The sequence below is a fragment of the Pan troglodytes genome, chromosome 19 (genome assembly GCF_028858775.2).
Source record: "Pan troglodytes isolate AG18354 chromosome 19, NHGRI_mPanTro3-v2.0_pri, whole genome shotgun sequence".
Taxonomy (NCBI): Eukaryota; Metazoa; Chordata; class Mammalia; order Primates; family Hominidae; genus Pan; species Pan troglodytes.
Window position 1 is genome coordinate 52,381,846 of NC_072417.2, and position 17,411 is coordinate 52,399,256.

General features: G+C 38.8%; 1 protein-coding gene across 6 annotated transcripts in view; it reads right to left on the bottom strand.

The window, feature by feature from the left end:
• ULK2 (unc-51 like autophagy activating kinase 2) overlaps window positions 1-17,411 on the bottom strand; it is a 98,839-nt gene that overhangs the window by 19,597 nt on the left and 61,831 nt on the right. For all 6 annotated transcript variants that reach the window (XR_010153254.1, XR_010153253.1, XM_054670398.2 and 3 more), the window contains exons 15-20: window positions 14,246-14,383; window positions 11,325-11,470; window positions 9,010-9,090; window positions 6,914-7,200; window positions 5,611-5,798; window positions 5,138-5,241 (exon numbers count right to left, since the gene is read on the bottom strand). Coding sequence is in view for 4 of the 6 variants with exons in the window: in XM_054670398.2 (XP_054526373.1) it covers window positions 5,138-5,241; window positions 5,611-5,798; window positions 6,914-7,200; window positions 9,010-9,090; window positions 11,325-11,470; window positions 14,246-14,383 (944 nt within the window). In the remaining 2 variants the exon portion in view is untranslated. The remainder of the gene's footprint in view (window positions 1-5,137; window positions 5,242-5,610; window positions 5,799-6,913; window positions 7,201-9,009; window positions 9,091-11,324; window positions 11,471-14,245; window positions 14,384-17,411) is intronic.

Below are 17,411 nucleotides of genomic sequence, written 5' to 3' on the forward strand. Positions count from 1 at the left end.
GCCTCATGGTAACCTCAAATAAAAAAACATACACTGGATACACAAAAAATAGAAAGCAAGAAAATCAGTGATACCACCAGAGAAAATCACCTTCACTAAAAGCAAGAAAGAGGGAGGGAAGGAAGGAAGGAAAAAGAAGATCAGAAAACAAATAACAAAATGGCAGGATTAAGTCCTTACTTACCAATACAAACATTGAATATAAATGAACTAAACTCTTCAGCCATGAGTTAAAAGACACTGAGTGGCTGAATGGATTAAAAAAATAAGCCCCACCTATCTGGTGCCTATAAGAAACACACTTCACCGATAGAGACACACGTAGACTGATAATAAAGGGATGGAAAAAGATACTCCACGCAATGGAAACTAAAAAAGAGCAGGAGTAGCTATACTTACATCAGACAAGATAGATTTCAAGACAAAAACCATAAAAAGAGACAAAGGTCATTATATAATGGCGAAGGGGTCAATTCGGCAAGAGGATATGACAACTGTAGATCTATACGCACCCTACACGAGCGTACAGATATATAAAGCAAATATTGTTAGAGCTAAAGACAGAGATAGACCCCAATACAATAGCTGGAAACTTCAATGCTCCACTTTCACCCTTGGATAGATCATCCAGACAGAAAATCAACAAAGAAACATCAGACTTAATCTGCACTATAGGACCTAACTGATATTTACAGAACGTTTCACCCAATGGCTGCAGAATATACATTTCTCTCAGCATATGGATCATTCTCATATGTTATGTCACAAAACAAGTCATAAAACATTAAACAACAACAACAACCAGGAGTAGCGGCTCACACCTATAGCTGCAGCACTTTGGGAGGCTGAGGCGGGCAGATCACTTGAGGCCAGGAGTTCGAGACCAGCCTAGCCAACATGGCAAAACCCTGTCTCTACTAAAATTACAAAAATTAGGTGGGTGCAGTGGCTCATGCCTATAATCCCAGGACTCTGGGAGGCCGAGGCAGGCAAATCACATGAGGCCAGGAGTTCCAGACCAGCCTGGCCAACATGGTGAAACCCCGTCTCTATTAAAAATACAAAAATTAGCTGGGTATGGTGGCACACACCTGTGGTTCCAGCTACTCAAGAGGCTGAGGCAGGAGAATCACTTGAACCCAGGAGGAGGAGGTTGCAGTGAGCCAAGATTGCACTAATGTACTCCAGCCTGGGCAACAGAGCGAAACTCTGTCTAAAAAGAAAAAAAAAATTATAAAAATTAGCCAGGCATGGTGGTACACACCTGTAATCCCAGCAACGAGGGAGGCTGAGGCACAAGAATTGCTTGAACCTGGGAGGTGGAGATTGCAGTGCACCAAGATCGTGCCACTGCACTCCACAACACCCTGTTTACAAAAAAAAAAAAAAAAAGAAAAAGAAATAATATCAAGCATCTTCTCTGACTACCATGAAATAAAACTACAAATTAATAAGAGGTATTTTGGAAACTATATAAATACATGGAAATTAAACAATATGCTCCTGAATGACCAGTGGGTCAATGGAGAAAGGAAATTGAAAAATTTCTTGAAACAAATAATAATGGAAGCACAACATACTAAACCTATGGGATTACAGTGAAAGCAGTACTAAGAGGGAAATTTATAGCTAAAAGTGCCTACACATCAAAAAAGAAGAAATCTTCAAATAATCTAACAATGCATCTTAAAGAACTACAAAAGCAAGAGCAAACCAAACCTAAAATTACTAGAAGAAAAGAAATAATAAAAAATCAGGGAACAAATAAATGAAATTGAAACTAAGAAAACAATACAAAAGATCAAGGAAATGAAAGCTAGTTTATTGAAAAGATAAATAAAATTGACAAACCTTAGACCAGACTAAGAAAAGAGGAAACAAGACCCAAAAGCCCTCATGAATGGATTAATGCCATTATAAAAGGGCTTGAGGTCAAAGGACAAGCCCTCTTCTGCCCTTCTGCCTTCCATTATGTGATAATGCAGCAAGACTGTCACCAGATCAAGTGCCTTGATCTTGGACTTTCAGCCTCCAGAAGGGTAAGAAAGTAAATTTCTGTTCATCATAAATTACGCAGTCTCAGATGTTCTGTTATAGCAGCACAAAATGGACTAAGACAGATTTCAATATTCACTAAAGTGATCTAATAATGCAATCTCCACCAAAAACCCGGCCAGTCTCTCAGAGCTTGCAGTGAGCCAAGATGACACCACTGCACTCTAGCCTGGGTGACAGAGCGAGACTCCGTCTCAAAAAAACACAAAAAAACAAACAAAAAAAAACCCAGCCAGTCTCTCTACAGAAACTGACAAGATGATGCAAAAATTCATATGGAAACTCAAGGCACCCCTAATAACCAAAACAATCTTGAAAAAGAACAAAAAAGAAAAACTCGTATTTCCTGATTTCAAAACTTAAGACAAAGCTACAGTAATCAAGGCAGTATGGTACCAGCATAAATTGACATATAGATCAGTGAAATAGTTAAGAGTCCAGAAATAAACATATTTATAGTTGTATTAGTTCATTTTCATACTGCTATAAATAACTGCCTGAGACTGGGAAATTTATAAAGGAAAGAGGTTTAATTGACTCACAGTTAAGAATGGCTGGGGAGGCCTCAGGAAACTTACAATTACAGTGGAAGGCAAAGGGGAAGCAAGGCACTTTCTTGACAAGGCAGCAGGAAGGAGAAATGCCAAGCAAAGGGGGGAAGAGCCCCTTATAAAACCATCATATCTCGTGAGAACTCACTATCATGAGAACATCATGGGGGAAACTGCCCCCATGATTCAATTACCTCCACCTGGTCTCTCCCCTGACACATGGAAATTATGGGAATTACAATTCAAGATGAGATTTGGGTGGGGACACAAAACCTAACCCTATCAATGGTCAACCGAGTTTTGACAAGGCTAGCAAAACAACACAACAGGGAAAGAATAGTCTTCAATGCTGCTGCGACCACTGAATAGCCCATCCAAAAGAATAAAGCTGGATCCCTTCACATCATCCATATGAATTAAGTCAAACTGGACCACAGACATAAGCGTAAGAGCTACATCTTACACTTTTAAAATTAGAATTATAAAACTCTTGGAAGAAAATACAGAGTTAGGCAAGGTCCAGATGCAATTTAAGAAGGAGTGTATAGGGAAACCCAAAGACAACCGGAGAGACAAAAACAAGGATACCAGAGAAAATTTTAGCCTCTGATACCTACAGCTACAGCAAACACTAAATAAAGCTTAACTCCTGGCCAGATAAACAAAAAACCTCACACTAAAGGCCTATTTAACTCAGTTTTTAAACAAAGTACATCATACCCAGCCTTAATTAAAAGGCATGCTAAAAAGGCAAAAGTACAGTTTGAAAAGAGAGAGCAAATCAAACATCAGAACCAGACTCACATATGGCAGAGATACTGGAATTGTTTAATACCACACTGGGAATTTAAAGTAACGATAATTAATATACTAAGGGCTCTAATGGAAAAAGTGGACAACATGCAAGAACAGATAGGTAATACAGACAGAGAGATGGAAACTCAGAGTCAAAAAGAAATGCTAAAAATCAAAATCACAGTAACAGAAACAAACAATGCCTTTGATGGACTCATCAGAACACTGGACTTTGCCAAGGAAAGAATCAGTGAGATTGAAGATATGTCAATATCTTCCTGAAACTTCCTGAACTAAAAAGCAAAGAGAAATAAGAATGAAAAGAAGAAGAAAAAAAAAAGAACAGACTAAGAACAATGGAGCCAGTGCCCAGCTAGCTCAGTCAGTAGAGCATGAGACTTTTAAGAACAATGGGCCAACTGTAAGAGTGGAATATATACTTAACGGGAATACCAGAAGAATGAGAGAGAGAAGCAGAAGAAACATTCAAAGTAGTAATGGCTGAAAAACTTCCAAAATTAATGACAGAACAAAACCACGGATCTAGGAAACAGAAAACACCAAGCAGAATGAATATGAAAAAATCTGCACCTAAGCATATCATATTCAAACTTCAGAGAATCAAAGACAGAGAAAATTTTGAAAGAAGCCAAGGACAAAAACACACCTCACCTATAGAGAACAAGGGTAAGAATTACATCAGACTTCTCTTTAGAAACTATGCAGGGAAGAAGATAGTACAGTGAAATATTAAATCCTACAGTATTCTCTTTGGATTAGAAAGAAACCATGCTGGCTCAGATATTTCCTCCTTTGGATGCTCATGGGGAAAATTAAAAAGTCATAGAGAAAAAAAAAACGAGGAGATTACAATAGTGATTCTCAAATCTGGGTGTCCACAATAATCACCTGGGAGTGTATTACACATGTTGATTCCTAAAAACCCCCAGAACACTTTGGGAGGCTGAGATGGGTGGATCACGAGGTCAGGAGATCGAGACCATCCTGGCTAACACGGTGAAACCCTGTCTCTACTAAAAATACAAAAAAATTAGCCAGGCATAGTGGCGGGCGCCTATAGTCCCAACTACTTGGGAGGCTGAGGCAGGAGAATGGTGTGAACCCGGGAGGCGGAGCTTGCAGTGAGCCAAGATTGCGCCACTGCCCTCCAACCTGGGCGACTGAGCGAGACTTCATCTCCCAAAAAAAAAAACCCAGAAAATTTAAGCAAGCAAGTCTGGAATATGGAATTACAGTCTAGAATCCGCATTTTGTTTTTGTTTTTTGACACACAGGCCAAGTAATCTATATATATATGGGTGGTCATGAACATACAGTCTCTGGAGCAACTCCGAAAGGTTCAGGGGTCTCAGTGACCTATCGGTCTTTATAAAATCCAGTTGCTGTAAAGTAAATGCTCAGGAGTACATGTAGGTTTAGGCCAACTTCGACCAGTATTATCCTACTGATAAAAAAAAAAAAAAAAAATCTTCGTCAGAACTCCTTCCATTAGTAATGCACAGGCTGCTGCTCATCAAGATACTGAATAAGGTCCTATTCTGAATGGGCTACTGAGAAGGAAGATGAGAGGATAGGGATGGCATCCAGAACTATGAAATAATACATTTGTGTTGTTTTATGCCACCAAGCATGTGATGATTTGTTACAACAGCAGTAAGAAATGAATGCATATGCTAGCAAATTACCTGCCTAAAAAGAAACTACATTTTTCTTACCTATATCCATTGGTCGTTCTGTATTTAAACTGTCTGTGCTGCCCTGATGTCGACATATAGGAGTCTTTCCTTGTTGATCTGATAACTTCCCGGTACTGACAGATCTAAAAAGAATAGTGATGTTTTTAATAAAGGAAAAGTATACTTTTTAAAACTAGAAGGGTTAATAGGAAGTTAGAGAATGAGGAAACAAGAAATAGATACCAAACAATTCAGGGTAGAGATAAACTTCAATAATACAAATAAAGGACAGAAATAGAATATTCAAAAAGTTCAGGAAGAACTATGTACTTACATAGTTACAGGAATCATCTGTGGTTTTCAGAGATTCTAAATGTACGCGGCACATATCAATAACCATATGGCATAAATCACCCACTACACTAATGTAGTCTTGCTGCTTTTATAACAGAAATCTATGTTTTACTATTACAGTTTTCATGTTTAATGCTAGAATGGAAACAGTCTTTTACCTGCCAAACACTGCCTTGCTCTGCTGCTCGGCCCGCTGCCTCTCACTTCCTTGCACTAAGAGGCAATGGGCACATTCCCGTGGCTCATTCCCATCTTTGGACTGTTCTTCAGCAGGCCCATGACGAGTAACCAAGGCTAACAGGTTGGAAGATGCTTGAGTTTTAGGGATTTTGAAAGGAGCTGTGGTCTAAAGAGACATATATATAGATATATATATGTAAACTAGTTAATACGATGCATGAACTATTCAGTACTGGCAGGCTTGTGTGACCCAGTAGTCAGGAGCATGTAGGAGATAGGTCGGGTGGTGGGAAAAATTGTAGAAAGATGCAAACCTTCTTGGAAGGACGGGAGGTTTTACAAAAGTTAGGATTTGGCTGAAGGCAACCAGATTCTCTTATCTGGTTCCTGAAAGCTTAGGTTAGATAACAAGGGGATGTAAAAAAACTGATCTAGATAAGTTAGTTTACTTAGGCCTTGGAACCTGGCCTTTAATCATCCATGCACAATTACTTACAAGTATGTTGACTCAAGGCCTTTGTCATTAAATCTGTACTAAATAAATGCCTGCAGCACCAGCATGTCAGGGCTGTGGCTGCTACAACTCTTTCTGTGAACGGCCCGGTCCCCTAGCCCGCTCCTTCACTGGATGTCTGTGTTGGAGTGCATTTTTTCATCCATTACTTGGTCAGGGTCTGTGGGTGAGACCTGGCAGAAGTATAGACTCTGGAGTCAGTCAAACCCACTGGCAGCTCTATTTACAGCTTGTGTGACCTTGCACAATTAATTTAAACTCTCTAAGCCTCAATTTCCTTTTTTCAGGATTAAATGGGATCATACACAAAAAGCATTCTGCAAGTAAAGTACTTACGCTGCATTTGGTACATAGAAAGTGCTCATTATATTATAGCTATTATTGTCCAGGAGCAGTGGCTCATACCTGTAATTCTAGCATTTTGGGAGACTGAGGCAGGCGGATCACTTGAGGCCAGGAGTTAAAGACCAGCCTGGCCAACATGGTGAAATCCCATCTCTACTAAAAATACAAAAAAAATTAGCTGGGCATGGTGGCACATGCCTGTAATCCCAGCTACTCGGGAGGCTGAGGTACCAGACTTGTTTGAACCTGGGAGGTGGAGGTTGTGATGAGCTGAGGTTGTGCCACTGCACTCCAGCCTGGGCGACAAAGCAAGACTCTGTCTCAAACAATAAAATAAATAAATTATAGCTATTCTCATAATGAATCCTTTCCATAAAGTACTATACCAGTTCCTGACCTACAAAAGGGTTTAATAAACAAACCTTAGTAGGAGAGCCAATGATTGTTGGCAAAGGAGTTTTAAAGAACCAGTCAGAACTCCGTGGAGAGGACCCCAAGTGCTTGGTGGGAGAAGTTCCAAGGCTGCCAGGCCGACTGGGCTGAGGCGAGTAGCTGTACCCAGCCCCAGTATGGGATGGGCACACAGGGTCAGAGTGCTGTTTTCTGAGCTTCTGCTTGTTCTGATAGATGTCAGTGAGGGTGGGGGCGCTCTGCAGTCTAGCACCCGATAAGAGAGACTGTGGGGACTGAGCTTGTGGGACTGGAGAACCTAACAAGAAAACAAATGTAACATTAACCTGAAGTGAAGAAGTGCAGTGCAAAAATGTAAAAATTAAGAAGACAATTTTTAAAATGAGAATTCTGATAAATATCTTATTTTTCATAAGACATTCTAAAAGTTATTTACTTGGCAAGAGACTATTTTTCTGTCATCCTTTGCAAAACAAGTCCATTGTTCATATTCTCAGGAGACAGAATTTAATGATTACGGGTTATTAGCTGTTTTTAATCAGTAGCTAGCAAATAACTCAGATTAATGCAAGGTCTGATTAGCACCAAAGAGAACAATATCGTTAATGATTAAAGTTAATGAATACAACAAAAACCTACATTGAACAGGATGATTTTTACTCTATATGAATACATACCTGGATAAATCTATGTAATTATTCTCTTTTCTCACACAGCAACTAAAAGAAAACTCGAACTAACTCAAAATAACTCCTTATTCAAAAAAACAAAATAAACAAATATATATAACGTGTAGGAAAGAAGATCATAAGATAACAGACCTTTCCGAGATTTTACTTTGTGTAAAAATAACAAGCATGTGGATTTTCTGTACTTTGTCCATTAAATTACACACTTAAAACCGAAAGCATCCATATTCTCACAAAGATAACACTTGCCTGCAGATATCCTTGCCTCTTCAGGGGACACCAAATCAAGAGCCTAGGAGGTCCCTGTTTCCCCCCTACAAACCTTGTTGTTTCCAACCCAAGGCCCACTAATCCTTGACTCCAGTTACACACTCTTTGGAGTTTCTTAGAAGCCAAACTAGCAAGAATAATATAAAGGGCATGCAAATATTCTTAGTGACCTAACCATCATTCTTCTAAAAACAGAAACCAACAGAAGCTTTGCTATTGACCACTTCTGGCTTCATCTCTTTCCAAACCTGATATTTAATTTTACTGCCCTTTATAAAAATAAATTTGTGTTAAAATCTTATGGTCTGAATAAAGTTATTTAAGCTTTGTTAAAGAGTGCTTTTCTAAGTAACACAGGATTCCTTTAACTGGCCAACTCCTTAAATATCCATACAACAGAATTTAACTTATAAAGTGTCTTTAACTTATAAAGACATGATTCACACATATCTTTTCAGGCAAATACATACAATTTTTAAAATCCATATTATTTTATCTGATGCTGACTCATGGCTCTTACCAAAAATGGTATTAATCAGCCGGGCATGGTGGCTCACACCTGTAATCCCAGCACTTTGGGAGGCCGAGGCGGGTGTATCACAGGGTCAGGAGTTCGAGACTAGCCTGGCCAATATGGTGAAACCCCGTCTCTACTAAAAATACAAAAATTAGCCGGGCATGGTGTTGCTCACCTGTAGTCCCAGCTACTTGGGTGGCTGAGGCAGAAGAATTGCTTGAGCCCAGGAGGTGGAGGTTGCAGTGAGCCAAGATCATGCCACTACACTCCAGCCTGGGCAATAGAGCGAGACTCCATTACAAAAAAAAAAAAAAAGTATTATTAATCAATAGTATTAAAGTAATAAAATTTCCTCCATAAATAATTTTCATTATCTATGTGAAAATAACCAAAACTTAGCCAAGTTATTTAATTCCTAAGACTTATTTTTATTAAGGAATCTCATATCCAAAAAGAGGTATTAGATTAGCTTTATGACATATTAAACCACATTAGACCAAGATTCTAAAAATCAGGATAGCAGAGGAGATATTTCATATCAATTCTGTTCTTTGATAAGACTAGAAAAACACAACTCAAATCCATTTATAATACAATTCAAATTATTAATAAACCAAATACATTCTCCTACCTGAGGAGTTTCTACTCCTGGAGTCATGGCCCTGAGGATGCCCACAGCAGCACTGACTGAATTGCTCAGGAATGGTACCAACTACAAAAAAAAAAAAAAAAAAAAGATGGGGAAAGGAAGAAAAATGATCAAAAACCAATAAAAGATGGCAACAGGCAACACATGCACAAATTGCACAGTAAACTACTGGTTAGAAAATTTTAAGTAACAAACGTTTAGTTCAACTAACATTTACTGGACAACCAATCCGCTGGGTGCTGCACACTAAGATAAAAAGTATCATATAATCTGCCTTGAAATAAGAACATTAGGGGAAGAAAAACCACATAAACAAATAAATGCTCCTAACAGGTATGTCCATAAGACAGGTAAGTACAAAGAGTTTGTACAAAGTGTCCGGGCTTGTGGAGCTGCAGGGCACAGCTAACAGACAGCCCCAGCTGCAGTCCCTCTGGATCTACCACACTGGTGCCAAGGCTAGGCTTCCCCCAGGGCTGTTCCCAGCCAATGACTGCATATGGTGGGGCACTAATTCAGGCTTGTTGAAGCGGGTCAGGGAATTCCTCTAACAAGACAATCCAGTGCTTGGGGCTACTTCTTCAGTCCGGCTGAAACCTTCTTAGACCTACACCACAGTCTGAGACTCTTCCTGGCCAGCTCTTCCTCCTTCCTGCCCTCCTTTTCCAGGTGTTGGACCTATGTCTTGGTCTGAGGGCCCTCCCTGCTTCCTCCTGCTCCTCCCCTTCATTCTTCACAGAAGTTTCCCCAAGTCACTCTCTTGTATATCTAATATGTTCTATGCATCCATTTCTCTGAGAATTAAAACTAACACAGAGAGAGAGAGTTAGGGAAGGCTTCAGGCAGTTTAAGCAGATGAGAAACATGTCTATATCAAGAGGGCTCATTCCAAGGGATCAGGCAGTGGGCAGAGATCAGATCCTTAGGGAAGGGCTTTATCCTTGTGTGCAAGGATGAGATTTGGACCTTGTCTTTGGAGACCTTGAAGTACCTCAGGGGCTGCTACAGGGGTGAGAAAGGGCCAAAATTTTATTTAAAGATTTTTCATCTAAAAACAGCTTTGAAACCATTGCAACAGGTAATGTGGCAATATAAACTTTTTTCTTTTTCTTAACACTATCATTGTATGTTTTGTCTTGTTTTAAACAGGGCTCCTGAGGAAAGCCCTTCTCTTTGTCTCTGGAGACTTCTTCCTGTTCCATCTTAGTGTTACTTCAGCAGTTCTGACTGAAGGTGGGGCCCTCTCCCGGAAGTATTTTTTTTGCAGTTTTGAGATTTGCCATCCCCAGGCCCTGCGTGCACCACCTGTTCTTCCCACCACCTCAGTGCTGCCTCTCATACAGCTGCCGTAGTCTCAATGGCTTTGGCTCTCTCACACATATTTCTGTCTCACACATATTTCTGCAGTTTGAGCTTTTATTTCTGTCTCTTGGTTTCACTGAAGATATGGTACATGGTTTGTTTTTCCTTTTGGTAGGGTTTTTGTTGTTTCTGGTGTTTTGTTTGTATTGGCGTTCTCCTTATTATGGTACCAGGAGAAGTGGGAAGATCTGTAACAAAGCTGCCACCACATGCCTACCAGAACTGGAAGGTTTCTGGTAATTGTGACCCAGAGCTGCTATACAGTAATCCTTATAAGTATGAGTGATAAGTAGAAAAGGCATTTTATGCACTTCAACCTAGGGTTTCTGACTTTGCATTTAGAGCCCAATCCCAAAGGAGATGCTTTTTATACATAAATTACATTTATATTATTGTATTTCCAGTAGAGATCCTAATAAATTTATACAGAGATTCTCAAAAAGAAGTTGGGGCCGGGCGCGGTGGCTCACACCTATAATCCCAGCACTTTGGAAGGCCAAGGCGAGTGGATGCTTGAGCCCAGGTGCTCGAGACCAGCCTGGGTAACATAGTGAAACTTTGTCTCTATAAAAATAAAAAAATAAAAAAAATTAGCTGGGTGTGGTGGCATGCACCTGTAGTTCCAGCTACTTGGGAGACTGAGGTGAAAAGATCCTTTGAACCCGGGAAGCGGAGGCTGCAGTGAGCCGAGATCATGCCCCCTGCACTCCAGCCTGGGCGACAGAGTGAGACCTTGTCTCAAATAGAGAAAGAAAAAGAAAAAGAAAAGAAAAGAGGGAGTTGGGATTGGGGTAAAGATGGAGGGACAGGATATGGCCTCCAATCAGCTGAGAATCACTGCCATCATGAGCCGAAGTTCCTAAAGAAAATGTGTCATGTCAGATTTATTACAGTGAAAAAAAGGTTGAAAACAACTGTTTTTAAACTCTACTTACCCAAAGGGGAAGGTGAGTAAGGCCTAGAAGACCCAGTGGAGAGCCTTCGTCCAACTGTCTGTGCTGTGTCTGCTGGTACTGGGGAGCATGATCCCGGCCGGAGGAAGCCCATGGGGCTGGTGTTGGACCTTCGTACCACTGCAGATCTGAAAAGTAAATTATTCCTTCTATAAAAGGTTCTAGAACTCTCTTTTTATTCCTGCATTTTCTGAAACTTCCTAACAATATGCCACGGAGTAGTTTTCAAAAATATGTAATACAGTCACATGGAACAATTATAAGATGCATAAAAAGAGTGAGGTCTCCCTCTCATTTTTCTATTCTATCTGCCTAATTCCCAACACTTCCCCAATTCTGTTCAAAAGGTTACCATGATTCTTAGTTTCTAGTGTATCCTTCCAGAGTTCCTTAATGCATATACAAAACAAACTAAATATATACTCCTTTTCACCATGTTTTAACACCAAAGGTGATATATTACATACCAATCATTTTGAATCCTTTTGGTCTCAGGTCCTGTTTATACTCTTAAAAATTACTGAAGACCCCAGAGAGTTCTGTTTATATAATTTATATCTATTGATATTTACTGTATTCAAAATTAAGCTGAGAATTTTTAAGAATTATTAACTCATTAATAAGCTTATTCCATGTAATATAAGATTATGAAAAATAAGCATATTTTCCAAAACAAAATAAATTAGTAAGAAGCATGGCATTATTTTATATATTTTTATAAATTTCTAATGGCTCACAGAAGACATTTGGATTCTCATAATTGCTTCTGCATTCAATCTGTTGTAAGATACGTTACTTTGAGTGAAGAATATGAAGAGGATCCAGCCTTCCACAGATGTGTAACTGTGAAAGGAAGGAATATTTTGGTAGCCTTTTCAGGTTAACTGTGACACGTTTCTTTGATACTACACCAAAACTCAGCAAGTGGTCGTTGCTAAAAGGTTGGCTGCAATGTGGATCTGAAACCAGATTAATGAACTCATACTCCATTATGTGAGACTCCATTCTTTTGCAAAGAATCTTGCACTTTGAATGAAATTTTTACCTGTGCATGATTTTTTTTAACCATTCAGTAATCTGGAAAACATTGGTTCACTGAGTTATGCAGATATTCCAATGCTGATACATTAAACAATATCAAAAAGTCATATTCATAACAAAATATCACCCTCAATTTTAAAAGAAACACCTGTCAAGGTATAACAGAAGCTGTCAAACTTGTATTCACCACTGAATTTTTCCAACATTCCAATTTTTGCTTAAAAGCTCAAGTTTTATCATCACTTGTTTTCTTCAAAGTGGAAAGACTTACCATTTTTGACAAAATAGCTGCTTGATACCCATAACCATAGTTTATCAGCCATTTTTTAAGGTAAAAAGGGTACTCTATGACAAAGCAGCTAGCTCAACTTGGAACTAGAACAATCATACAATGCTTTTCCTAAGATAACTACTCTAATATGTGGCAAAAGTGCTTTATGTGTACATCTCACTCAAAGATTTTTTCAAAGAAAAATATTAATTTTTACTGCCTCATTAAGGACATTCTTTTGTACTGTAGTGGAGAAGAATACAAAGACTAATAGTACTGTTTGGGTACCACCACCCTGATTCAGGCAAAGGTACCAATAGCTTTATCCATCTTTGCATTTTGTACTATCAGTGCATGTATCAATGTAATGAAAAAAGAAAATAACGTCTAATTTTTATTATGAAAATAGTTTTGACCTCATGGACCCTCTGAAGGGATCCACAGACTAAACTTTGAGAACCACTGTACAATATACTGTTAATCACTTTACTTTTTTCATTTTATAATATAACTTGGAAATCTTTCTATCTTGGCACAGAGGGAACTCCTTCACTCTTTGTGGAATGGAAGGTGTGTAATATTCCATTATCAGAGATGGATCCTAATAAATTAGTTCATTACAGGTGGCCACTTGGCTTATTTTTCATCCTTTGGTATCATAACAGTTAACAACTTTGTGTAAATGCAATTTCATACACAGGAGAGGCCTGTATATGTAGAGTATGTCCATGACATACATATATGTAGAATTAGTTACGAGAAGTCAAAGTGCTATTTCCTCCCTCCACTCTATTGGGTGCTCTGAGATTTAGGTCTCTCTGAGGGTACTGTGGGGCACAGTGATTCTCCTTATGTCAGAATCCCTGATTACATGCATACTTATGTCTGCCATGCTAAATCAAGTACCATTCTTCCATCCCCTTCTGTTTTCCAGAAATTTACTGAACTCTCTCTCTCACTGAATAGAGTAAGAATAATCTATGCTTGGCCAGGCGTGGTGGCTCATGCCTGTAATCCCAGCACTTTGAGAGGCTGAGACGGGAGGATCGCTTGAGGCCAGGAGTTCAAGATCAGCCTGGTCAATGTAGTGAGACCCCGTCTCTAAAGCACAAAAAAAAAAAGGAAAAGAAAAAGAAAAAAAATAATAATCTATTCTTATTTCACTTGTTTTTGTGGACTTGTACCTTTGTTATTCCTTTAATATGATCTTAGTAAGGTCTCAGGATGGGGGAAAAAGTAAACAATATGTAAATAATCTGCTACAACTGGTGGGATTTCATTTTTTAATAAGTTCTTCCTCAATTCTTAAAAGTAATTATACTTTTTAAGTATATATGTCTATACACATGTATACTTAACACATATAAAATATATACAAATATATACATATCATACTATATTATCAAGCTAAGCTTAAATAGCATTTAAATTCATCAATTATAAAACTTTATTATTCAATTTTGTGCGTTCCCATTATACACACATGTAAGACACTAACTATGCCACAGAAAGTAACATATCTTCCAATAGCAATAAATTTTTTTTAAAGGAGATGAAAAAGAATTAAGCAAGAAAAAAGCTACTAACTTACCTTGGAGAACCATGTACATTTGTGCCTGAGCTGGCAGTAGATGTAAGATTCTGCTCTATGCGCTGATAATTCCTTATTTGAGTAGGAACTGGAATTGGTGCTGTTTCGCTGTGAGGTGACACAGTAGGCTGACACTGCCTGCAATCGTAATTTATTGAAAAAGGAAAGAAACAGTGGTAGGATTGTTTTTCTTTCATTTGACCCATTAGTTATATTTAGAGAAAATTCCAGAAAGAGCCAAATGGTCACTCCACTACCTTAATAAGAAATGATCTTGTTAAAACATATATAAAGCCAAAAAAAATCACATTTATTATCTAAAAAACTCCTGGCATTCATATGCATATTGAGGACTAAGAATTATAATAACCTGGAAAAAAGTTCCTTTACAACAACAGGAAAAGTCCACAGGTCAGCAAAACTGTTTCATCCACTCACATTCTGCTATTCATTACTATGTGAGAGAAAAAATATCCAGGAAAATATGCTGGGTAAAAGAACGGGAAGTTCAACAACAAAGATGACTGGAATGTTTGCAAAAGTCATGAATGCTGTAAGCATTCTCAAAGAGCTCTGACTTTATGAAGAAGGAGAACATCTTGCACAAACTCTCAAGCATGCAACTCATCTGACGTCCACATTTTGTAGTGTCAGTATTTGGTTTCTGTAATAGCCTCTTTCCTCACTTTTCATAAATTCACAAATAGAATGTCCTTATACCACTTTTAATTCACTTTACAACATATCCTAAAAACATATCAGAGATAACACTGGGCCCTAAGAGAGATGACTTATTTCAAAGTAAAAAGAAATATAAAACACTTTTGTAGTGGAGATGTTAGCTGCTTTCCCAATATCCATTCAGCCTTTATGTCTTACTAAAAAATAACTTAAATTTTATTAGTGGCAATAATATGCCCAATTAATTGCAGCATATCCCAGACTCCCTTGCAGCCAAGCATAACCATATGTCTTTCTTGGTCAGTGAGATATAAGCAGAAGTCTTCTACTCATTCTTCCTGTTCAAAATGTGAGCATGCTTGCTGGAGCTTCAGCAGATACCTTTGAACCACAAAAAAAAGGCCAAAAGACCTGAAGACACGTAACTTCCTTGAGCCACAGAAACTAAGGAAACAACTGTTTATCGTGACTTTTCTTCATGAGAGAAAACCTTTAAGTGTTCAACCACACTATAGTTAGGACCCTGTGGTTTACGGCCAAGTGGAATTCCTAATGATACGCCATTTAGTGTGCTTCTATGAGCTCTCTCTATACATTTTTATTTAGGTATTTCCAGTTAGTATCTTTAAATACAATAATGAATGCTTTTAATATCTATACATCTGATTCTTCAGTTTATCTACATCCTAAAAACAAACAAACAAAATCCCAAAAACACAAACCCTCTACTACCACTAAAACAGCTTAACAGTACTTCACTAATCAGCTCTGGTGTCTGCAAGCCAGTGCACTCATAGGTCTGACAACCCAAGTTCCTTAACAACAGAATAACCAACACAGTCATCAATTATCAGAATGTGAATGAATAAATGCCATTTTTTTATTGTTTCAATTTAGTAAGTAAACAGAGTTTTTGAAGCATTCATTCCCTGCTAAAGTACATCAGGGAATTTTTTTTAAATACACATTATCAAGCTCTAAAATTTTTCCTGTACTGGTTAATCTCCAAAGGGAAGAAGCTAAATAAAGGTACCCAAAGAAGTAAACTTAGCAACCTCATAATTCTAAGCGCCTCTCTCAGGTAATCTCAGCTGGCTTCTCTAACACCTCTGGTTCCTCCCCCTACCAGCATGAGGACATGAACAGCCATGGATGGTGTTCTGCAAATGTTATCTCAGATAGTCTCCGGACAGGACCTGCAAGCAGACTTGCTCAGGGTCTAGAAAGTCTTCCCTGGACAAATTCCAGATCTCTAGCTAGCTAAGACAACTGCAGCCATTTTCCTGTACAACTTAATATTAACACCAATATTTAACCATCATCAACTCCCTGAGTCCAAGTTAAGGAGAGGGAAAGTCTATGTATGTCCTGAGTCTCCAGCACATCTTCCTCACCTCCACTAGGGCCTACAACTCACAACATTCTCTGTGTGGACCGTCATCTTGGACCCATATGAAATACTTGAAAGATAAGGCAGCCTGGTCACACAAAAGCACAATCACATGTTATTCTATCTACTTGTGCTGAGAGGAAAGCACAAATGCAAATGGACAAATAAAGACTAGGTGATAGCATGACAACTTCTTCAAATTCACAATCTTTACACCAGGAGATCCCCAGTTGCCTCTTTGTTTTAGAAGACTCCATGAGTAAATCCTGAAAGGGTGACAAGTAATCAGGAAAGCAAGGGTTCAGCTGGAAGTAATGCCAAGGGACAGACGGAGAGAAGAAGGAAGGATCTATGCATAAGAGCTCCTGTGAAACGCAATCTAGCAGACTAATGCTAAGCCACAGTTGTGAGCTCATGCTCATGAGGCTCTGTAAGTGATGGGGAGCCAAGTGGAGATAACCTGCTCATCACCCAGAGACCCAAGCAGCATCAGAAAAGGGCCTAGTCTGGCACACAGGCACACAGCTTGCAAGGTTCTAGTGAGAAAGGGGTTACTGCATGTAAAGGGAAGCAATCAGAAAGGTAGAAATCCACTCAGATGGTGCACTCTAATGCACCATGGGCTGTGTATGCAGCTGGCCTCCATCAATGTCTGGCAACAACCAGTCTTAGAATTCTGATATCCTAACTCCCATGCCTATGCCTATTTTTTGTCTGGATGCACAAGGAATAGATATTATATTCCCTACATGTACTGAAAACTGCCATGTAGCTAATGAAAGCACTATTACTAAGAAGTGCTGCTTTAGAGAAAAATGCATATTCACTGGTAAAGGAAAGTTCAAGAATTAGACCATAGGAAGAGAAGCCAAAAAGGAGCCAAAGATGACTCAAGAAGAAAAAAAGGCAGCACATCAAAAGAAGTGAAAATCTGGCAATATACAATTCCCATAATTGAATTCCCATATCCTCAAAGAGAGGAAAGAAACAAGATTGTACAAGATTTGCTTATCCCCATGGTTCCCAAACTGTGCACTGAGGGCCCCCAAGGTACCAGTGCTACTCAAGGGGCGCCTTAGAGTACATCAAATTGTT